The sequence below is a fragment of the Rhinolophus hipposideros genome (assembly GCF_964194185.1).
Source record: "Rhinolophus hipposideros genome assembly, chromosome: 9".
Classification (NCBI taxonomy): Eukaryota; Metazoa; Chordata; class Mammalia; order Chiroptera; family Rhinolophidae; genus Rhinolophus; species Rhinolophus hipposideros.
The window spans coordinates 33,499,762-33,524,548 of NC_138055.1; the positions used below are offsets into that span (position 1 = coordinate 33,499,762).

The following is a 24,787-nucleotide window of genomic DNA, read 5'->3' on the forward strand; positions in this document are numbered from 1 at the left end:
TGAAAATGAAATTTCTAAATAATATACATTAAAATCTTGAGCTTTTCATAGAAGTAATTGATATGACATTTTTTTCCTGTTCTCTGAAAATTCTTGCGTTTTAAAAACTAATGTTTATCTTTTTAATCTCTTCAAATATAGCCTACCTCTCCCCAACTTCTAACATTAAAAGATGTGCCATGAACCCAAAAATGGTGAAAGCCATGGCAAATTTTGGCAAAATATGAAAAAGAAATGTGATTTGCATGTTACCTGAGTGCAACCCTGAAGAATCAACTCAGTCCATTTTGCAAAATATCCCATTCTCTGTGCCTTCCGTTCAGGCCTTTTCTGACCATTCCTCTGTTTGGTGTCTCAGTCTTCAGGAACCAGTATTACTGTGGATATTGCCGTGATGGGCGAGGCTCACGGCCTCATTACCGACCTCCTGGCAGACCCTTCTCTGCCCCCCAATGTGTGCACGTCCTTGAGGGCAGTAAGCAACCTGCTCAGTACTCAGCTCACCTTCCAGGCCATTCACAAGCCCAGAGTGAATCCTGCTGTTTCCTTCAGTGAAAACTACACCTGTTCTGACTCTGAAGAAAGCTCTGAAAAAGACAAGCTGGCTATTCCCAAGGTACGTGTGAATGACATACTCCTGGAAAAGTTCAACTTTTTTTTTCTTTTAGGTCTCTCTCTTGTCACCCCAAAACCATATGCAGATTCATGTCAGTGACTCAGTGAAGAGGTTTTATCATGGTGATCAAAGTACTGAAATATGTAATCATAAAGACTTCTGTCCTTACACTTGATATACTGGAAATTAAATGTTTATCTTTTCACATTACATTTTTTTATTCAGACTTTCAAGAAGTTTTTATTTCTATATTCCAGGACTTGTTCTATAGGATAAGGTTTTAGCAGCAAAAGAAAGGGAGGGAGGGAATGAGGAAGGGAGGGAGGAAGGAAGGAAGGAAGGAAGGAAAGAAGGAAAGAAGGAAAGAAAGAAGGAAGGATAGAAGGAAGGAAGGAAGAAAACAAAAAAACAGACAAAAATCCCTGTTCTTATTCTAATGCAGATTCTGTTTAAAATCCATCGCCTTCTGAAACACAAGTTTCCTTCATTCTTTGTGTTCTTAGTATGATATCTTTCATAGCCCCCTCACGGCTGTCCTCAACCCATCAGGTTTTGAATTTAGAAGAGTTTTATTTGCGTCTGGATTATTTAAAGTAAAAGATGAGCTTAGTGTTTTCTATCATTTTTTCTTGTCACATTTTAGATATAAGAGTTTCACAGAAGGAAGCTGTAAGGGACAGATCCTGCACCGTATTTAGACCTCACATTAGTTGAAAACAAGTCATATTAAAAACTAAAAGAAAAAAGTTAGAATTTAAGTGGTCTCTGATACGTCATTCACAGCTGTCTGTTTGGTACAGACAGCCGTCCCCTTGAGAAGGTCAGTTGGGAAGCCCTGTGCTCCTGCGTTTGTGTGTCTCTTGACTCAGGATTGTGTCCTTCACACAACTTTGTCAATTAGATGTTTACATAGTTTCCTTTCAACATCTCCTTCTCTGAAAAAGGTATGGTTCAGCATATGGCCATAAAGGAACAAAGAGAGATGAACTGATTCCTTAGGGTCTCAAAATAGACATGAAGTGAGTGACTGACGTAGAGGCAAGTATCCTGGTATTTACAGTGCTTGACCTTTTCTTTTCCCCTATTGAATTACCTTCGAAGATGTGTATTCAGATCTTTTAGAGATACTGGAAACTAGTATCAGAGCTATTCTTGAATTGCAAGGTGCCATACACTTCACTTCTTCCACTTTCAGAAGAGCAGACTGCATCTTTGTGAACTGTGTCCATGTGGTTAGTCTACTAGGAGTAGCTAGCCATAATTAATTGTAATTATTGCTGCAATTGTCTCACAATACCTTCTCTGTAATTTTTAATGTGAAGACCCTCTTTAGTATGCTTGGAGCTCATCCCAGAATCTTGCCTCAGTGCTGCTGATGCCACATATCTCACTTTAGATATGGAAAGAGAAGAAATAATAAAAAGTTGCAGATCAACCAGCAAAGTCCTCTATTAGGAGGAATTGGTACTGATGACATTACCCATATGCCTGATGTCTAAGTCACGTTAACCAAAAGAGAGGTGGTGCATTTTGCATCACACTCTTGCACTTACCTCCTGTCATTTATACATTAAGAGATTAAAAGTAAATCAGTAAACACTTTGGTGTAGAGACTATTGTGCAAGACGATATAAATTAATCCATGTTCCAAACAAATGACTTTTGAGGAAAAAACTTCTGCTCTTAATAACTAATATAATATGTGTGTATAGGTACATAAATTCTATTAAACTAATATAACTATAAAATTATTTCAAAGGTAATTGACTATCATTCCCATAGTCCCATATTTGTGTAATCATTGAAATGAAGATCTCAAAATGTTATTTTATGTCTGAGTACCCATGTTTGAGATAGGTGATATTTAATCAATATAGTTTAATAACTTCTAATTAACCCCCCCCCCTTTTTTTCCCCATTGTATTACATAGAAGTTAGTGATAGAAAATATGTTTGGTAGTAAAATCAACACTCCTTCTTCTTAGCGCCTGAGAAGAAGTTTGCCCCCGGGTTTGTTGAGACGGGTTTCCTCGACTTGGACCACCACCACCTCAGCCACAGGCCTCCCCACTTTGGAGCCGGCCCCCGTACGGAGGGATCGCAGTGCCAGCATCAAGCTGCATGAAGCACCTTCATCCAGGTTAGGCAATGCTCCTGTTGGTTTCACATCTCTTAGAGAAGTTACTTACCCAAAAGCAATTCTAAATCACACAGGAAGGGAGGCCCAACCAATAACAATTGGAGGCCAGCTTTGAAAATGAAAAAGGTGTATTTTTAAATGCAGAGCAGTATAGGGATACACATCACATAATTAGGCTTAAATTGTTTCGTGTAGCCTTAAACATAAATGGGAACAGTGATTTGAGGTGATGCTTGCCTGTGTGACTTTGGATGGAAGGTTTGAGCTCAGAATAAAGGTACCTAGATTTTACCTAGACTGAGATCCATATTGAGAACCTTAAATCAAAGGTATCCCACCTGACATTTGCAAACGATTGGTAGATTGTCTTCAGCCCAGCTATCCTAGCATTATATGAAAGGCAGAAGATCAGACCAAGAAGTAGATCATCATCCTCAGAGCACCTAGGTATGTTCAAACATTTGGTAATTTAAATTTTATTTAGACAGAGAATAGATTGGTAATACCTAGGGGCTGGGGGTGGTTCATGGGCGAAATTGGTGAAAGGGGTTAAAAGGTACAAATCTACAGTTTTAAAATAAAAAGTCATTGGGATGTAATGTACTGCATGGTGACTAGTTAATAATACTGCATTGCATATTTAAAAGTTGCTAAAAGTAAATCTTAAAATTGCTCATCACAAGAAAAAAATTTTGTAACTATGAATAGTGGTAGATATTAACTAGACTTACTGTGGTGATTATTTCGCAATATATATTTTACAATAATACAAATATCAAATCATCCTGTTGTACATTTAAAACTAATATAATGTTATATGTCAATTAAACATCAGTAAAAATAAATAGAACATGCTTTATTAGGCATAGCAATTCCAATTTTACAAAGTAACTTAAAGCCAGAATTACCAAAGCTAAAGTAAAGTTAATATTAAGATCTAAAGAGAATTTTGAAGAAAGTATCATTATGAAAGAGATGTTTTTAGAGGGAGGTATTGTATATATTCTTTTCTATTAAGAATAAAAGCAGCATATTTTATATGAATCCAATAATTATGAGAACATTTACTATATGATTTCAGGTTTCTGAAACATTTGCATCAGTTTTATTAATGAGCTAATGACTAAAAAATAGCATCTTTATTGAACTACATGATGGTAATATTAGAAGTAATTTTCTCCTGGTCTTGGCCTTGAATATTAATAAAGCACCATTCTGAGATTGGCAGAGAAATGGAAGCCTTTCAAACAATAAGAATTTAATGACTGCCGACTTTTCTTGCTTTCATGATTAAAAATAAGGTTAATTGGTTTCTTTCACATTCACACTGGTAGCCTAATAAACCTTTAGAATCAAAAGCGAATTCAAATAATTATTTCCTTCACATATTAGGGTAATTCCACTCCATCCTATTATTAGACTTTTGTACTACTTATTATTTACTTATTGCTTATTTCATATTACTTATTATTGGACTTTTGTAAGACTTCTAACCACCACCACAGGAGTATGTTACCAAATGTGTTTCGTGAACATTTTCTAAAGTTTGAAATATGAGTCATTAGTGATATTCTCCTCTGAAAATATTGACCATTGTTGATTTCTACAGCAGCAGATACGGATAAGTGGTAGTGAACTGTAGTTAAATATTTGTTGCTTAAGAAAATGAATTATGTTCTCAACGTATATCTTTAGTGAGGCTGTCTATTTCACCAATACACCTTGCCAAGACTCCTGTCGTAGTATAGTTGATGCTTCATGGTTTACTTTCATAGAATGACTACGAAAAATCCTTTCAGTCATTCTTAATGTCTTCTTTCTTTCTTTTATTTTCTGTAACTTCTGGTCAAATTTCATATCTTCTACTCTCATCTCTTAGTTAAATGAGATTGGGAAAAGACATTGAAATCCTCATGAGAAAGAGGGTTTCAAGAACTTTTATGAGCTTAACTCACAAGGATCCTGTTATTCTGCTTTATGAAATAAATAAATATTTTCAAAATAGGTAAAGGAATAGCATATGATCCCACTCTTTCACTTTGTTCTAAAAATACTCATAGATGTCTTACTTGGGAATACTTTTCTCCACTGCCTAACTTACTTTTCCTTAATTTCACTGTCCTATTAAAAGTCATGATATAAAATCTAAGTGATAAAAACTTTTTCATCATTATGAAGAAATGAAATTCATTTTGAAGATAATTTTGGGAAATTTATTTTAGGAAGATAATTTCCTTTATAGGAAAACCACATATAAGTAAGTGGCAATAGTATCACCATTAAACTCAATGAGTTTGCGTTGACTCATTCTTCGTTTGGGGTGAAATGGTGAAAAGATAGTCATAGATAATCTCTAGCCCCAATTATAAACCAAAGTTAAAACCTTTACTTATGAAGCCTATTGCCTATACTTCTAATTGATTTCAAAATTGATTTGCATTTTGGTCCTTTGGTTTGTTTGTTTTTTTCCACCATCACTGTCCTTTTATTGAGCCTCTTTAAGGACTGCAGTCATCAAAAGAAGAACCAGAGTGGGAAATGAAAATTAGAAACAGTCCTCAGCATATTTCCCTTTGGGTAAACAGCTGGATGATTTACTCCTGATTAGTTTTTTTTCTTTAAAGTTTATTTAAACTTTAATTGGGGTGACAATTGTTAGGGTGACAATTGGGGTGACAAATCTAAAGTTACATAGATTTCAGGTGTACAATTCTGTAATACATTATATCTAACATTGTGTGTTCACCACCCATCACCATCACCATATATTAGACCACATTTACTCTCTTCTAGAACCCCGCTCTACTCTCCCCCCTTACCCTCTGGTAACCACTAAACTATTGTCTATGTATGAGTTTTTATTCTTTCAGTTGATTGTCTTGTTCTTTTGTTGTTTTTGGTTTATATACCACATATCAGTGAAATCATATGGTTCTCTACTTTTTCTGTCTGACTTATTTTGCTTAGCATTATAATCTCAAGAGCCATCCATGTTGTCACAAATGGTTCTATTTCATCTTTTCTTACTTCCAAATAGTATTCCATTGTGTATATATAGCACAACTTCTTTATCTATTGATCTATTGAAGGACATTTTGGTTGTTTCCATGTCTTGGTCACCGTAAATAAAGCTGCAGTGAAGATTAGAGCATGCTTGTCTTTATAGATGTTTTCAGATTTTTTGGGTGGATACCCAGGAGAGGGATTGCTGGGTCACATGGTAATTTTATTCGTAGTTTTTTGAGGAACCTCCACGTTGCCTTCCATAGCGGTTATATCAATCTGCATTCCCACCAACAGTGTATGAGGGTTCCTTTTTCTCCACAGCCCCTCCAACACTTGTTACTATTTGTCTTGATGATAGCCATGCTAACTGGAGTGAGGTGATATCTCATTGTGGTTTTTATTTGCATTTCTCTGATGATTAGTGATGTTGAGCATTTTTTCATATGTCCATTTGCCATTTGTATGTCCTCTTTGGAGAAATGTCTCTTCAGGTCTTCTGCCCATTTTTCAATTGGGTTGTTTGTTTTTTTGTTGTTGAGTTGTATGAGTTCCTTGTATATTTTGGATATTAACCCCTGATCAGAGGCACTGTTTGCAAAAATCTTCTCCCATTCTTCAGTTGGTTGCCTCTTTATTTTGTTGATGGTTTCTTTTGCTGTGCAGAAGCTTTTAAGTTTGATTCAGTCCCATTCATTTATTTTAGATTTTACTTCCCTTGCCTTTGGAGTCAAATTCATAAAATGCTCTTTGAACCCAAGGTCCATAAGTTTAGTACCTATGTTTTCTTCTATGCAGTTTATTGTGTCAGGTCTTATGTTTAAATCTTTTATCCGTTTTGAATTAATTTGGGTACATGATGACAGATAACAGTCCAGTCTCATTCTTTTGCACATGGCTTTCCAATTCTGCCAGCACCATTTATTGAAGAGGCTGTCTTTTCTCCATTGTATGTTTTTTGCTTCTTTGTCAAAAATTATCTGTCCATATTTATATGGTTTTATTTCTGAGTTCTCAATTCTATTCCATTGGTCTGTGTGTCTGTTTTTCTGCCAATACCATACTGTTTTGATTATTGTTGCCCTGTAGTACAAGCTAAAGTCAGGGAGTGTGATACCTCGAGTATTGTTCTTTTTTCTTAAGATTGCTTTGGCTATTCGGGGTCTTTTGTGGTTCCAAACAAATCTGATGATTTTTTTTGTTCTATTTCTTTAAAAAATGCCATTGGGATGTTGTTGGGGATTGCATTAAATCTGTATATTACTTTGGGTAATACGGCCAGTTTAACTATGTTGATTCTTCCGATCCATGAGCACAGAATGTCTTTCCATTTCTTTGTGTCTTCTTCAATTTCTTTTAAAAATGTCTTATAGTTTTCAGCATATAGGTCATTCACATCCTTGGTTAAGTTTATTCCTAAGTATTTTATAATTTTTGTTGCAATTGAAAAAGGATTTTTTTTTTTCTTTTTCTGAGATTTCATTGTTAGTATATAGGAATGCAATGGACTTTTGCACGTTGGTTTTGTAGCCAGCAACTTCACTGTATTCGTTGATTGTTTCTAATAGCTTTTTGGTGGAGTCTTTAGGGTTTTCTATACGTAGCATTATGTCATCTGCAAAGAGTGATAATTTAACTTCTTCATTCCCAATTTGGATGCCTTTTATTGCTTTCTCTTGCCTGATTTATTCCTGGGTAGTTTTAAATACAGCCAAGTAGAAAGGACACTGGGCTGAGAATCAGAAGGATCCTGGCACTACACTCAGAGATGTGTGCCTTGAGATGCAGGTCCTTAGTCTGAGCCTCAGTACACACTACAAGGAATCCTTAGGAGAAAAGGGGAACTATGGCATAATTGGGAGGTAAATTAGATGGAAGAATACCAGTAGGTACTTAAAAAATAGGCTTGAGAGAAATAAAAAACTCAAATATATCATACCCTAATCATTCTAAGTCAGCCTTGGAACTGACCCCTGTCTGTCTACATTAGGTAGAAAGGAAGCTGTAAACGTGAATAAAGAAACTGCCAGGACCTGGTAAGACTTTTGAGACTTAGGATGAAGTTGTTGTGGGTAGAACTAAGGTTATAAAATCCAATTTTGTGGAAGAGAATAGAGATCTCCCACAGCAAACACACAGACAATTAACCCCTGCCATGTCAGCATGAGAAGATCAAGTAAAGGTTGTCTCGAGCTGTTTTCCTCTCCATAATCCAAATTATTACATATTCATGAGATCTGAATTGGAATCAAGAAGGTGAGGGTCAATGCAAAGCTAAAAACTATTGTGAGGATCACACACAACAATGTATTTGAAAGTGTCAGTAAAATATAATGCAGACATACATACATATACATATATATGTATATGTAAATATATTGATTTATTATTTTATCAATATATGTTTTAATAAATCAGTATTATTAAGAATGGGACATATGGCTAGAATTTTATCTTGAAGCTCATTAATTTCCCATAATTAAAGGTACTCAAGTTTTATAACTTCTCAATATGAGCATGTTTTAAATATTTTTATTTTAAAAAGTCAAACAGTAGTAAGCAATTTTTAAGCTACCCTTCATAATATAACTTTTTAAGACAGTAAAAAATAAATATACAGGGGCCGGCCCAGTGGCTCAGGCGGTTAGAGCTCCATGCTCCTAACTTTGAAGGCTGCCGGTTTGATTCCCTCATGGGCCAGTGGGCTCTCAACCACAAGGTTACCAGTTCGATTCCTCGAGTCCCGCAAGGGATGGTGGGCTCCGCTCCATGCAACTAAGATTGAACACGGAATCTTGAACTGAGCTGCCTCTCGGATGGCCCAATTGTTTGGAGCACTGGCTCTCAACCACAAGGTTGCCAGTTCAATTCCTCGAGTCCCGCAAGGGATGGTGGGCAGCGCCCCCTGAAACTAAGATTGAGCTGAGCTGCTACTGAGCTCCTGGATGGCTCAGTTGATTGGAATGCATCCTCCAAACCACAAGATTGCCGTTTGGACTCCCGCAAGGGATGGTGGGCTGTGCCCCTGCAACTAGCAAAGGCAACTGGACCTGGAGATGAGCTGCGCCCTCTACAACTAAGACTGAAAGGACAGCAACTTGAAGCTGAACGGCACCCTCCACAACTAAGATTGAAGGGACAACAACTTGACTTGAAAAAAAGGCCTAGAAGTACACACTGTTCCCCAAAAAAGTCCTGTTCCCCTGCCCCAATAAAATCTTTAAAAATAAATAAATAAATAAATAAATAAATAAATAAATAAATAAATAAATAAATAAATAAATAAATAAAATAACCATAGTTAATGTTAAGGTCTTATCTTTTAAAAGTCTACATATTTGTATAATGCACTGAGAAATTAAAACTTCTAAGTCACATATACAGTACATAAAATTTGTTCGTAGTAAATATTATAAGTCAATTCAGCAAAAGAAGTTGAAAGAGAATAGCAATATAATGAAATAATGTAGTTATCTATTTCAGATTCAAATTTTCAGTTGATTTCATTGTTTCTAAGAAGGATATGAAACAGATACTCTTTTGTATGCTGTCCTTAATTGTATTTGATAATTGCTGGAGTTCATTCTATATTTTAAATGTCTCTTTTATTACATATTTTGTAAACTGCTATTAGAAGTAAGGAGAAAAGATAAAGTTTTAAAATACCGGGTCAATAGTTGAAGAAAAATCTGAAAATGAAAAAAGAAGATATGAGGTAAGATGAGTGTCTGAATAGTAGTAAATCAGACTCAGTACAAATCATAGATCTTACTCGTTGCTAAATTTACCAATAAGGATATAGGCAGCAACAAAGCATATACTCTGTAGCAAAGTATATACTTAGCATTCTTCCCTTTGAAAGGTCTGTAACTGTTAATACAGTACCCTAAAAGTTCTTTTTATTTTAAATTAGCACATGTTCTGGTTTGGATGTAACATGAAGGATTCTAAGCAATGCGTGCATAATGTTGCTTACATAGAGGAAGCTATTTTGGTTATGGAACACCTCCAAATTATACCTCATTAATTAAATAGCTTACATGACAATTTCCACCCATTTATGATCCCTAATTCCATCAGTTACAGGTTTATTTACAATAAGCCATCCACACATACCAGGTACGTTCTACTTACAGTGCCAATCTATAAGATTGGCAGTGAGTCAAATTATATTCAAGCAAATTATAGATTTTTACCCAGTACCAAATTTACTAATGCTTGAAAGCACACAGGTGTTAGCAAAACATAGAACAAGGACTTTTCCCTTGGAGTCATCCAAGACTGTCAATATAGCTTCCTAAATTATTTTCTCTCTCAAATTACAATGGATTCTGTTTCAGATTTGAGGTATAAGGTTTTAAGGAATGAATGCAGATACATTTTGGGTTGAAACACTTACAAAATTATATTCCACTAATTACATTTCAATGTAACATTCTCTATCCCAACCAGCCGTAGATCTATTAATTCCAGATTTATTTACAATAATGACCTAGACAGACCAGGGATATCCTGCTGAAAGCATTCCCTAGGTGAAGACTCACTGTCCATTACCTTTCTCCTAGTAAATAGCATCAGTGTGTTTTGTAACAGTCCTGTCATTAGCATGTTTACAAGGGGATTTGTCTGATCACCTCTTTCTTTCCAGGGTATCACTAGTAAAAGAAACTGTAGGTGAAAGGCCTGTTACTTACCTTTTCCTTCACATGAAACTATTGCAAAAAGTATTATCATTGAATGATTTTATAAGCATTAATTTTTTAATTTAGGCACACCAAGAGTAATATAACATACTGTGTTTCCACTAAAATAAGACCTAAACGGACAATCAACAATAATGCATCTTTTGGAGCAAAAATTAATATAAGACCCAGTATTATATTATACCCAGTCTTGTAGTAAAATAATATTAATTTTTGCTCCAAAAGATGTATTAGAGCTGATTGTCCAGCTAGGTCTTATTTTCGGGGAAACAAGGGTATAAGGCAGCATCATGACAGCCATAATGAATGTAAGTTCACCTGCATCTTAACTAGTTAATTTTCCAAGTTTTTCAAAAATCTGGGAGGAACATGATTATAAAAGTAGGGTGAGATGTTTGTTTCCTAGTAATTGGATATATAGGAAAGTTATCATTGCTCTTTTATTAACGCAGTATGTTTAATGAGTGACTGCTGTATCCCTGCAGTAGTCATGGAGCTTAGCTAGCTTATTTTGTCATTTGGAAGTAAAGTGGTTCTGTCACTGAACCTGGACCATGACTTGGATTGGCAAGTCTATTATGGAAATGAATGTTGGGTTCTGGCAAGATCTGCCTCAGTCTCAATGAATGATTTTTTCATTATCCTTACTCTCTGTCTTTATAGTGCTATTAGTACTGATTCATGGAATAACCCAGTGATGATGACCCTCACCAAAAGCAGATCCTTCACTTCATCCTATGCTGTTTCTGCAGCTAACTATGTAAAGGCTAAAAAGCCAAATCGACCAGGTAAGCAATTTACGGGGGGAAGAGTTCATGTTCACTGAGTGTGCAGTCACGGAATGAACTAAGCTTTAGAGGTTGAAATAAGCTTCAGAGGAAGCCCTACATTCGGATGTGTTTGGTTTGACTGTCCTAAAAAAGAAGAAACCTCAATAACCAATTAATTACTTACCTTTCCACTTTACGTGATGAAACAGATTCTTATCTTGAGCTAATTGGATGAATAGGAAATCACTGTCACCATTGAGGATAATCTCTGGAAGCATCAGCTTATAATATAAAACCAAATCATGTATTCATCAAATTTCAGTTTTATTTTTAGTGGCTGTTAAAAGAAAATTAAATTTCAGGAGTATGGTATTTATATGAGTTCAAAGAAATGCTTTATTTACTATGCATACTATCATTTTTTCAAAGAAATTCTTACTTTATATCATTCTCCAACCCCCCCAAACATAAATACTGAAGAGATATTTTAATTTGGAGAAAATATAATTCAAAACCTTTGAGAGCCCTTTGAAAAATCCCCACGAGTTAATAACCAAAAGACCCAACAGCACTGTGGACAGGAAGTTTTTCTTCCCTTTCAGACAGGTGCAAAATGAAATTTGATGTGATTTATCCCTTCTAGGATCTGGCATCTAACTACTACAGGGAGTTTTGCAGGTTGGTGTCAGTGTACCCCACATGTTTCTAAGCACCAGCTTCTCCCTTTCCTCAAGCTTCATTTACTTAACAAATATGTGTGCAGTGTTTACTATTTCAGATAGTAAACTAGTTTCAAGAGTATGGCAGTGATTAAGCCAGGCCCAGTTCCTCCTGTCACAGAATTGTCACTTATGTTGTACCAGGGACTCTAAACAGGCTGTCAGCTATTACTATAAAGTGTGTGTGCAAGGAAATGGGGTAAGACTTTCAAATGATGAAAGAGAAGAAAAGAGATTCATGGCCCTACACTTGGAGCTTGAGGAACTTAATATTTTTAAATGACTGGCAAAGCTAGCAAGCAGAAAGGGAAAGCATTGAGAAAGGGAGATGAATACAGATAATGTGATAGAAGCCAGGTGGTGCAGGACCTGGAGAGCTATGGTAAGGTGTTTAGGTACCAAAATGACGAACAATGAAGTTTCAGGCTGGGAAGGGAAATAATTTGGGGATTATCTCAATCAGAATCTGTGCTAACTCAAAACTAGAATACAGTTTTCGTCGGATTCTGTCTCCTGATTACCCCCCTCCTGGAATCCCAACTGAGAGTGAAGGTATTTACTATGGCTGCTCCTTCTTGGAATGTTTAAATTCCAAGTTTTCATCTGCCCCAGCACGGCAGAAAACTCTGATGAGATTCTCAGTACCTCTCTGTTTAGCTTCATAATCTTGTGCCTTTATAGGAGCTTAAGAAGTTACCAAATGGCTCAAGAGGAAAATTGCCCCCTTCTCACTGGGCTGTTAGACATTCAAGTTCTGGCTGCCATGGTAGCCCCAAACTCCAATTTTTGTCTCTCATGAGCCTCATGACATTGCTAAAAGCTCTGCTGGCCTGACTTCCTAATTGCTGCATCTTTCTGCCTGGATTCTTAGCCTTTTGCCCCATGCCAATGGTTAGTAAATAATGCTCTGAAAGGAAGAACAGTTCACAGGATTTGGCTCACCCTACTGAGAATCTCTTCTCTCTGGGAACTTAGTCCCCTGAATCAGTTGCTTTGCCTTTTTTTTTTTTTTCAAACTCAGCTTTTCTATTTTATTCTCAAAATTGTATGGATTTACTACAAACTATAGAATCACACCCAGAAATACAAGTCCTCAAAAATGGCCATGTTTCAATGAGGGTTAGAGAAAGAGTACTCACATTCCACTAATATTTCAAGCAGCACAACTTAAGGAAGCATTTCTGTTTTGTTTTTTGTATCTAGAAAAGAAAATTTAGTGATTTCCTTCTCCTTTGATGACCCACTTTATGCTAATGACTATTTCTTAAAACCATTTATGCACCAGCTTTGCTTAAATCTATGCTATTTAGTGTAGAAAGACTCTTTCTCCAGAAAGTACACTTTTATTGGAATTGCATCACTGAAAGAAACCATTATAGGTAATCTGGTTTTCCAAAAACTAATCTGGTCTTCTCTGTTCTTTGGAAATGTTCATTAATTTTATAACTTAGGAGTCATTAATCACCTAAGAAATAGAATTGAGCTTTCACCAGGGTCAGGAACAGGACAATGTGGGCAAATACATTGAATTACTGAGCAAATGCAGATTAGCTCAGTAATGTAGAGACTCGTGGGACTCCCGCAAGGTGGAGGGACTGAAATTGAGCATTCCACATTAAACTTGAGACTTTTAAAATGGCATTGAAGTGGTCATAGGTCAGGAGAACCCCTTGGCTCCCTACAAATACATGCAAATTATTTTTGAAGGAAAGCTTCACCAGTTGAGGACCATGTGACATCAACATACCAACTTCAAACAAATCGTAACTTACCCAAAAATACCATAAGTTTGAAAAACTGGGGGAAAAACTAACTTTATAGATCTCTGAAAGGGTTGAGTTATTTACATGCTAAAATATTTCATTTAATTTTAAAATATTTAGAGAACAATATGAGATCATAAAAAATAATAGCAATAAAAGAAGATATAGGAGCGGCTGGATGGCTCAGTTGGTTAGAGCACGAGCTCTTAACAACAGGGTTGCCAGTTCGATTCCCACATGGGCCAGTGAGCTGTGCCTTCCGCAACTGGATTGAAGACAATGAGCTAATATGAGCTTCTGGAGGGGTGACCGGATGGCTCACTTGGTTAGAGCGTGTGCTCTTAACAACAAAGGTTGCCAGTTCAATTCCCCCATGGGATGGTGGGCTGCACCCCCTGCAACTAAGATTGAAAACGGTCACTGGACTTGGACCTGAGCTGTACCCTCCACAACTAGATTGAAGGACAATGACTTGGAGGTGGTGGGCCCTGGAGAAACACACTGTTCCCCAATATACCCCAATAAAAAAAAGAAAAGAAAAGGATATAATTGCAGAGCAGCTAAATATAACTTTTGGAGATATAATCAAGGAAACATGATAGGTTAAGTGACATAATAAGTTACTGAAGGGAAAAGTAGTAAACTGGGAAGCAGACAATGTAAAGAAATTACCCAGAATGCAACGTAGATAAGACACTGGAAAATTTAAAAATTTTAAGAAATATAAACAAAGGAATTAGAAAATCTAATATACATAATCATCATAGTTGCAGTAGAATATAAACTCTTTCAGGAAAAGTGGAGTAAAGGGGAAACAATTCACACATAAACACAAAATAGTAAAACTACACAACACCAAAGACAAAAAAAAAAAAAACTCAAGTCAGCCAGAGAAAAGACAAATTAGCTTTCCAGGAAAAACAGTCTGAAATAAAGGACACCAGAACACAGTAGAATTATTTTATTCAAATTTCTGAGAGAATATAATAGTCAACCTAAAATTGTGTGTCTGGCAAATCTGTCTCACAAGAATAGGAGTGAACTAAAGACTTTTTAAGATAAGTAAAAACTTTACTAACTGCCAAATCTTAACTAAAGGAATTTATGATGGATGTATTATAGAAAGAAAATTAATGGAGAAATTAGAGTATAATAAAAATGATGAATAAATAAATTTGAAAACCTTGAGTCCATCAAATATTATATGCATAAATAATATTTCCAGATTTGTGGATATTTTTTAAAGATTTTTTAAAGACAGAATTAAAATGTCAGACAATAATAATATGTAACTCAAGGACTGAAATATGAATTTAAGTGTTCTACATCTTTTGTAGCTCAGGAAACAATTCAGATGAGCAAACTGAGGCACAAAAATGTTAAGTAACTTGCCCAAGCTTATATAATTAGTCTAAATCCTTTCTTTTGTCCTAATGACTTTATACTAGAAAAAAATTGAGGACAATAAACTGAGTTAATTTAAAATTAGAATTTTTTGGTGTTGTTTTTGGCCTAGTACAAGATAAAGGAAGGATTTGGTTTTCTGTCTCTCAATTTCTTCATTTAGGTAATAAAATTAAAATTATTAATATAACTCTCATGGTAAAACCAAGAAGCTGAAAATTGTGTTCACTTAGCAGCAGCACATACACTAAAATTGACATGCAAATATGGAATCATTATGTTCTACAACTGAAACTAATATACTATTACATGTCAGTTATACCTCAATATAAAGAAAGAAAATGAGCTGAAAATTATGGTTAGTGAATTCACTGGAAATACAGAACAAATGATAGAAAGACATGATGGATGTACAGCCTCATATTCCTGTGTCATACTCCCAATTCATATGACTGCACTCAAAAAGAAAGGGAAAGTGTAAAAGGAAACGAATGTCCATGTAAGATGCCACAAAGGCAAATGGTAGAAATTAGAGCCATAGGAATGGCAAGAGCCTCTCTCATTCCTGACATAAGTACATAAGGTATCTCCATCATGATAACTTTGGAGGGGATTTTGCATTGTGTCATCTCTAGATTGCTGTCACAGCAGAGATAAATATTTATAAAATAACCTATTTTCTATGCATGCTGAATTCAACTAAACAAATCCCTGAATGTCTGCCAAAAGGGAAAAAAAATCCATCAAGAATCAGAGAGCTGAAATTCAATTACAGTTCTCCCTGATCAGATGGGCCTCTCTGTTTTGAAACACTTGTTTCCCTTCATTGATGGCATTTTGTGCTGATTGAGCTAACTAGGTGTGCTCTGTTTGATGTAATTGACTGTGATGCCAGCTGGTTTTCAGTAAACTACATGGAAAGGGACTGGGTAAAGCCCCTTTATGTGGCAAACAGCATAAGGAAATGGAATCAAAGTGTGAATAGAGCCTGAGGAGGAAAGTAAGAAGCAGTAGGCAAAAGAGGTAGGGGGTGCACACATAAAGTAGAGAATAGAAACAATGAAAAATAAATGACCTGTTTCCAGAGAGGACTAATGAAATCTGTTCTTTGCACAAATCAAGTCAACAATGGGTCCTCTACCTCAATCAATCGGCATTAATTTAAATGATTGAAGCACAATCAATTATTATGCAGATACTAATATAAAATAAATGGATGAAATCACATAGGAGTCCTTTAATTAGAGTATAAAATAGGAGATTTAAATATAATTTGCATTTTCAATTTTGCTTTTCTATTATGAGTCACTGATAATGTAGAATTGTTATTATGTCATTCTGCTTTTAAAATTCCTCTAATTCATGCTTACCGTATTTGCAGTAGTCCCTTCCCAGATTCTAATAATTCTTACAAGAATCTTATAATCCTATTATAATGATTACAGGTCTTTCTGCACCTAAAAGTAGATTTTTTTTTCCTATAGAAAATTTGAAATGAGAGAGAACTGTAATTATGACATTGTGATTTTTTTCTCTTTTTTCTTTTTGCATTCTCTATACTTTAGATAAGGTTTCTGTTTTGGAGAAATATTAGGGTTGCCTATTTGCCTGTGGGCATAGAAAAGAGGCATGCCTTTATCAGAAATGTTGGTTCCTTCTTTGTTCAATTAAAATTAAACGGAGAGTTTTACATCACAAAACAGATGGATTCACGTAAATAATTTCCCTCCAGTATTGTTTATCATCTCCCTTTGATTGCCTAAAGTTCCTAGTGTCTTGACACACATTTTTTTATGCTCTCAGGAGCAAGATATTAGAGACTGAATTACTCAAAAGGACTTGGCATTTAAAAAATGTACAATTATATTTTTATTTTTTTTTTTTAGTTTTCAATGTTTTAAGTATTTTATATTAGGGCAATTTCAATTATTCAAAGATGTATATTTCATCAACTGTCTTTTTCCTGGAGTCTCTTAAAATTACTCAAATATAAAAATGAAGAAAACTATATTTGAGAAAATACATGTTTATCTGAATCCCTTCTCCCGTGTATGTGTGTATGTGTTTTGTGTGTGTGTGTGTGTGTTTAAATGTGTGAGTGTGCAACATAAAGTTAGATGAAACTTCAAAGTTCATAAAGTTCTCTAACTATAGACATGATTATACTTAAAATATCTTAGAAAATAATCTGTTTTTGAAGACTTACAAAAAGGGCATTTCTCCCATTTCCTTGGAGGATCCTGTTCCTGTATCTGAAATAATTTTATTTGTAGTCTATCCTTTCTAGAAGAGGAGTATGTAGTTATTGTCTACACATACAGAGGGTGCCAAAAAAAGGTACACACATTTTAAGAAAGGAAAAAGCTGTATCAAAATTGTAATACTCAATATATACCCATAACAAAAGATGAATAGAAGTCACGTTTGACGTCGGCAATTATAAGAGGTGCTCAAAGTGGTTACCATCAGCATAATTTTAATAGTTTTTTCCTTTCTTAAAATGTGTATGCATTTTTTGGGGGTACCCTCTGTATATCTCTCCATTTATTTGAAGGCTAACATATGTAAACATGTGCCCATTTCCTATAGTATTCATAATCCTTTCTGTTTTTAAAACTTTAAGTAAACTATTATAATGCACACCGTAAGAAATAATAGTTTGGTTTGGGAAAAAAAGGAGTGTATGTGTTTATACCTTTATCTTCTCACCTACAGAATAAAAAAAAATCCCTGCTTTTCATGGTTGTTGCCAAGACTCATGCTTGTTAGAAGTGTTCAAAATATGTAGACTAACAGTACCGCAGAAGCAAAGTGCTTTTCCTCTGTTTCAAAGTTTATTTTAAATTTCATCCCAGGCAGTAAATTTGGAGTCTTAAGGTCTGCTTATTTATTTAAGTTTTGTTAATCCCTGAGTTCTAAGAACTCTAATCGTTGAGTGGATTTTTAAATTTAAGAGAGAACTGCATTTCTCTGAGAGCATCAGCTGACAGCTACTAAAAATTAGCAATGAAAAAAATCACTCTTCTCTTACATTGCCTTCAGAAAATATGTTGTGTCGAAACAGAAGTGGGCAATGTTGGCAGAGGCCTTATAAAAAAAGTAGTAGAAATTTGTCATAAAATTTACAATTAACTATCAAAATAATTAAAGAATTGCCTAAAGCAATGCCTATCAGGAGTCTCTGTGTTTAGATATGACTAAAACCTTGCCTTGGCCTACTGGCCCTATCCAGTCTCGCCCAGAACAGTCCCTGCCCCCCTTCTTCCTCTTGCTAAACTGAAGTCATACTGACCTGACTGAACCTCTGCTACTCCCCAGGTAGATCCCTCTTTCTGGAACATGCTGTCCCCGATGCTTGTCTAAATGTCTCCCTTATTTCAACAGGCCTCTATTCAGATTTTCCCCCTAGAGCATTTCTGTCCTTTTCTGTTCTCTACCCTCTGCATTACTTTTCCTCCTATCACTTAAAATTACCTGACTCTTTTCTTCCTTCTCCTCCTACACCTCCTTCTCCTTCTTCCTTCTTTTTCTTTCTTCTTCCTTCTTCTTTTTTCTTCCTTCTCCTCCACTTCCTTCACTTCCTCCTCTTCCTCCTTCTTTACCTCTCCCTCTCCTCTTTCTCCTGCTTCTTCTGTCTACCCCCAAAAGAAAGGAAGCTCCATGAAAATAGAGACTTTTGTTGTTGTTCGCTACTGTCTCCTTATTCCCTAGAACAAGGCACACAATGAACATTTGTTGAGTGAACAAAAATCATTGAGATACTTACTCTGTGCATATACCTTGGTAATCTTTATACCCTGTTATACCCCTATCGAGCTCCTTAATGACTATACTGCTTTTTCTAAGCTATCTAGAGACTCAGTTGGCCATAATCTAATAAATAAATTAAACTAGTCCTTTCAACCTGTTTTTACATCACAGCACACATACATGTGCAATAATATGTGCGAATATGATAATGTTATATAGCATTGGAGAAATGGGAAGGGATTTAGAGCTTGTTGAAAATTGTATATGCACAGAGTAAGTATCTCAATGATTTTTGTGGTATAAAATTATAAAATCTAATTAGATTTTAATGTAATTTCTTTTTTTGTTATGTTTTATTGAGAGAGAATTCACATAATGTAAAATTAACACTTTTGCAGTGTATAATTCAGTAGCATTTAGTTCCTCAACAGTACTGTGCTTCAATCCCCTATGTCTAGTTCCAAAACATTTCTATCACCCAAAAAGGAAACCCTGCACCATTGAGCAGTCATCCCCACCACGAAGCACTCCTCATCTCGCCTCCCTCCAGTCCCTCATAAGCTCTAATCTGCTTTCTGTCTCCATGGATTTACCTATTCTGGAATACAGTCTCTCACTTTATTTTTAAAATTGATTTATTGTTTTGCTGTTGTTGTTTTTTAATTTTTATTTTTCAATTACTGTTGCCATACAATATTATATTAGTTTCAGGTGTACAACATAGGAATTGCAAAACAGTAAATAAATTTTAAAAATAAAATGAGAGACTGAGATCCAGAATAGGTAAATCCATGGAGACAGAAAGCAGATTAGAGGTTACAAGGGACTAGAGGGAGGCGAGATGAGGAGTGCTTCGTGGTGGGGATGACTGCTTAATGGTGCAGTTTCCTTTTTCGGTGATAGAAATGTTTTGGAACTAGACATAGGGGATTGAAGCACAGTACTGTTGAGGAACTAAATGCTACTGAATTATACACTGTAAAAGGTTAGTTTTACATTATGTGAATTCTCTCTCAATAAAACATAACAAAAAAGTCTATGGCCATACCACCCTGAACGCGCCCAATCTCGTCTAATGTAATTTCAAATACTATAAATCTAATATTAGAAATTTATTCTGGAGCTTCCAAATAAAATACTTTTTTAAAAAAAATTATAACTGTTAGTACTTCATAGGGTCCCTTTAACCCACTGGCTACACCCAATGATATGTTGGTTGGGAAACTCGGAGTCAAAAATGTCATGAATTTAATTTTCTTTTGGCTTAAGAGATTGTGTAATGTGAAGGCTTGACAGAAGTTTTCGTAAGATAGCTAAATCTTTTCAACAGAAATCAAAATTAAAACCATAAGGTATGTCATTGTAAAGAGCAATACAGATGCTGCCTAATAAATAATGGATTTTTCGTCTTTGTTGGGGAGTTTCCGATAGAAGTATGGGCTAATAAACCACATTTTACTAGGAGTGCTGGGCTCACTCCGTATTCTCCTGCTTATGAGCATTGTGACCCTGGGAAGCATTTTTAACTTCTCAAGGTCTAAGTGCTTTCAGTTAAGTATAAAGGTGGGGGATTGATCTGTTGATCAGGCATCGACCGTAAAAATACTGAGAAAAGGGTTAGGAGGGGTTGCTGGCCTCCACATGGAATCAAAGGAAGAGTACAATTTCTCATCTTTTAAAACAAAACAAAAGAAACAATAGTGCCAACCAGAACCTTAACAATTACAAAACCTCTTCAGCAAGCTTAACATTTCTTTCAGTGGATCAGGAAAATTTGGGGGTGTTACAAATAAAACTTTGGGGAGAACTGGACATTAGCAGCAGACTAAGCCACCTGCCAGTACACCACACATATTATTCAATGATGTGAGAACTGCTGGCTGTGCAGTGGTGAGAAATAGAAAACAACCGTTAAGGATTTTATTTCATTTACTTTACAGTAGGTTATTCAGCCTTAAAATCATGAAAAACAGTAAGGTGGTTTTTTTCAGAAGTCATTTCTCTCTTTTCTACAATTTTCATGGTAGGCTGCCTTCTCTATGTTTCGGAGAAAGTGACATCAAAAGACATCATCGCAGTACTCAAACATGAGCACTTTGAAATCCAATCCAGTGTTCTGTAAAATTTTCACAATGGAGAGTAAACAGAGTTTGGCACAAATATCCACACTTAAAATTTAATCTTGAGGCCTATTTTTGATCTGAAAGGGATCACATTACATTTGTAAATGTTTTCTTCAGAAATTACTCTGATCAAAGTATGGTTTCATACACACAGGAAAAGTAATCTCACTGAAAATATGGATGGTCAATTAAAGTTAACTGCTCTCAAAAACGTATCATTTTTATTTATATATTTTAAGGGTTCGATGCCTGCCAAACTCTGCTCTAGATACGTTAATGTTTAAAACAATAGCTGATCCTGTTGTTACTAAAATCTTTACAATCTAAGAGAAGTCAAATACATGAGAAAATTTGAACCAATGTCATCATGTTAGAATGACAGGAAGAAACAAAAATAATATCCTGATGTCCTGAAGTTACTCCAGGACACCAAGGCTTTAACTGGGTTTGCCAACATTGCCACCGATTTTTTTTCATGATGATTCATTCTTCACAATTTATGCTGTGGAGACACCCTCACTGTACACCATGTCCAGATGGTGGCATGCAGAGGAGGCCAGCCCGGTGGCCTGAGTACTCGTGTGGTCCTTATTGAGTTGAAAGGGGCCCATGGTGAAGTTTAAGAGTTGCAATATTGCATTCCAAAGACATTTGTTTTGACTTAATAACTCTCTTTCTTTCTCAGGTGCCCTCGCTAAAATTTCACCTCTTTCATCCCCCTGTTCCTCACCTCTCCAAGGGACTCCGGCCAGCAGTCCAGTTAGCAAAATTTCTGCAGTGCAGTTTCCAGAATCGGCCGACACAACGACTAAACAAGGCCTAGGTTCTCACCGGGCATTAAGTTATACTCAGAGTGCCCCTGACCTCTCGCCTCAGATACTGACTCCACCTGTTATATGCAGCAGGTAAAGATTTTATGTTGTTAACTGGAGTTTAACAATAAAACTGATACTGTTTTTCTTCTTAGGAACCCCCACCAGCGGTCCACACAGATGTGTATATGTTTGTCAAAGTAGTTGACAAGGAAGCATAGGATAATGTGATTTGTGTTGAATAGGCTATATTTTCAGGGGTTTTCTATTCATAGAAAGTAGAGTCCATGTGGTCCACAGCTAATCTTGGGAGATGATGTAATTCATTGTATATTTTGTCTGCTTACCAATAGAACATACACAAAACATGTATTTGGAAAATCGTATGAATTCATAATTTGCTATTTTGTTGGAATAGTGTTTATTTGTTTCTCACAGAGAATTTTATATTGATTTTAAAGGCATTTCATCTTAAGTTTGTAATTCCCATTTTACCACTTTAAAAATGTGCGAATAACACATGGCACATTATGGCTGGACTTAAATGGGTCTCAGAATGCAGTTTAACAGTTGCTTATACTGCTCTGTTAATGTCGAAATACAATTAGAAAGTGTTGTCTTTTCACAGAGGATTAGAAAAAAGAGCCTAGCATGGCAAGAGTAATTATTTTGCCAACATTGTCACTAAGAAAGAAGTACCTCCTCTTAATGATTAATATAGTTCGTCTCTACTAATAGCTTCATCTTGAATTGATCTTAAAACTTTACACTATCTCTTTAGGTAGAAAAGAGTTGTGTGTTTTTAAACTAAGTATAATCATGAGAGTGGATTGATAAATAAAATAAAATGTTTCTTTTCTGAGATTAAAAGAAACAATAAAATGTTTCTTTTCTGAGATTAATGAGGATAACCATTGGAATCAATTAGTTACATAGTGGTCTTCTAATATCACATGTTGTTTCACAGACCCAAATGTGATCAATATATTCAGTTTTAAGCTTCACAGATTTCATTTTCAGATCCTTTGTTCATAAACTCTATAAGCTAAATGAATGCTGTTTCATTTTATAATTTTATTTTACTTCCTTTCTCATTATAAATATTTTTAAAGAGAAAATCATTTTGATTGGTTGGTTTGTTTGGCCATGGCTAGAGTAAAAAGTTATTCTATCACTCAAAAGTTATTCTGCTGCCCTTTCTCTGACAGCTTTTTTAATAAAATAATTTTTGTAGGATATTAATTCCATCCCCCCCCAAAAAAAAGCATGATAAAACAGACATAGTTTCCTTTTAGTGATTCACAACACACATCACTTTATTAAAAGCTCTGAGAAGTCCTGCAAAAAGAAAACCTCTTATTTTTGTTCCATCTAGTGTTTTCTGAATTTATTTGACCACAGACCCAATTTCTTTAGGTTAACTCCCAATAATTGCCCATGAAGCTGGCATTTGGTGGAATACTCTTAAGAAACATTTTTTGGGGGTTTGCATCCTGAGTCAAGATGGAACCCAGTGGAGTAACCAGAATCGAGGACATCTGCTTCAGGTGTTTCTAGGGAGACTGCCACTCTGGGCTTCAGACTTGTGTGAAATAAGTCACCTAAAAAGAGGAGAGAGATGGTCAGAAAAATACTACCACTCCTATAGCTCTCCTCATCACAGTCTACTTTTTGTATTCTTAGCGGGAAAATGTAATGGGATTTTTATTAAAAAGATTTTAGAGAAAAACAAGGCAATTTCACTGCCTGCTTGCTCAGTAATGTTTATAAAGCCAGTAGTGTGTGTTTTATTTGTTTGGGCTTTATAAATCTATAATTCAAACCATGTTTTATTATTGCCTTGAAGGCAGCCACCCATGTAGGCACAAAGAGCTCCAGAAACACACGACTAATTATTGTGGTTTCCCCTGCTGAACTCTAAGGGTTTGGCGTTGAATCTCAGTCTCTTGGCTGCTGGAATGTCTATGCAACAAGCTGTTTTATTGGCATAAGTGGCAGTATATTTGAGCTACTAACATAAATGTTCCTTTTAAGTATTCTCTTGCAATGAAAAATCTTAAAACTAATAAATTCTACTTCTACCGAGTTTAATGCAAGAATATAAGCACTTCATTTGCATCTACTTTCTTTTTCCTTTTGTTTGGTCATTTTCTTTTGATTTCCTAAATCAAACTGATGGGATTTCATAATCAGAAATATTTTGCATGAGATTCTTTTCCACTTACCTACAAGACTTGAAAAATAATTAACTTAGGATGAGAATACTCTCTAACTAGAAAGTGCTTATCTCTACTACACATATAAACACAGTTCAAGGGAAAAAGTGATGTGACGTTTAGTATATTAAATTACAGACTCTCACTCCTTTTCCTTTTAGAGTGAGTAATCTGTGGTTAAATAAATAAACAGAAACCCTCTGAGACCCATTGTGATATTAGGCAGAAGGAAGGAACCCAGAAGCAAAATGCAGAATGAAAATCTAACCATGAAGTGTCTAAACAAGATAAATGAAAAGGGAACTTGCCAGACCATTTGTGGAGTTACTTTTTAGTTTATAATGCAGTCCAAACTGTTGAGAAAGCAAAAGGATCCTGTATCCTCCATCCTCCTCTGTTGAAGAGCCCTGTCCACTTCTCAGGTACCTTCATTTTTCTCAGTTACCCACGATGTACCTACCCCCTTTAGCTGTTTTCCTCAGCTCACGTCCTATGTGGTAATTTTAAATTCACCCATCATTGAAATGTACTACTTTGTTTATTTCCTTCGGGCCTTAATAGGCCCTAAGGTAACTGATCGATCTCAAAAAAAAATAATATTTTTTGAGGAAAACAATACAATTAACATCCTATTCTATTTTCACACATGCAATCTTTTCTTAAAGGGCTCTTTGGACATAAAATGTCTTAAACCATAGAAATATTAGGTTGGTGCAAAAGTAATTGCAGTTTCAAAGGTTAAAAATAATTGTAAAAACCACAATTACT

General features: G+C 35.4%; 1 protein-coding gene across 2 annotated transcripts in view; it reads left to right on the forward strand.

Moving 5' to 3' along the window:
- The window catches only part of PDE3A (phosphodiesterase 3A), a 280,237-nt gene that overhangs the window by 224,702 nt on the left and 30,748 nt on the right, over window positions 1–24,787 (forward strand). The window contains exons 3-6 of one of the 2 annotated variants that reach the window (XM_081058334.1): window positions 359–616; window positions 2,602–2,756; window positions 11,126–11,250; window positions 21,731–21,896. In XM_081058334.1, the coding sequence (XP_080914460.1) occupies window positions 359–616; window positions 2,602–2,756; window positions 11,126–11,250; window positions 21,731–21,896 (704 nt within the window). Of the gene's footprint in view, window positions 1–358; window positions 617–2,601; window positions 2,757–11,125; window positions 11,251–21,676; window positions 21,897–24,787 lie in introns of both variants that reach the window. The other variant, XM_081058333.1, reaches the window with a different exon arrangement.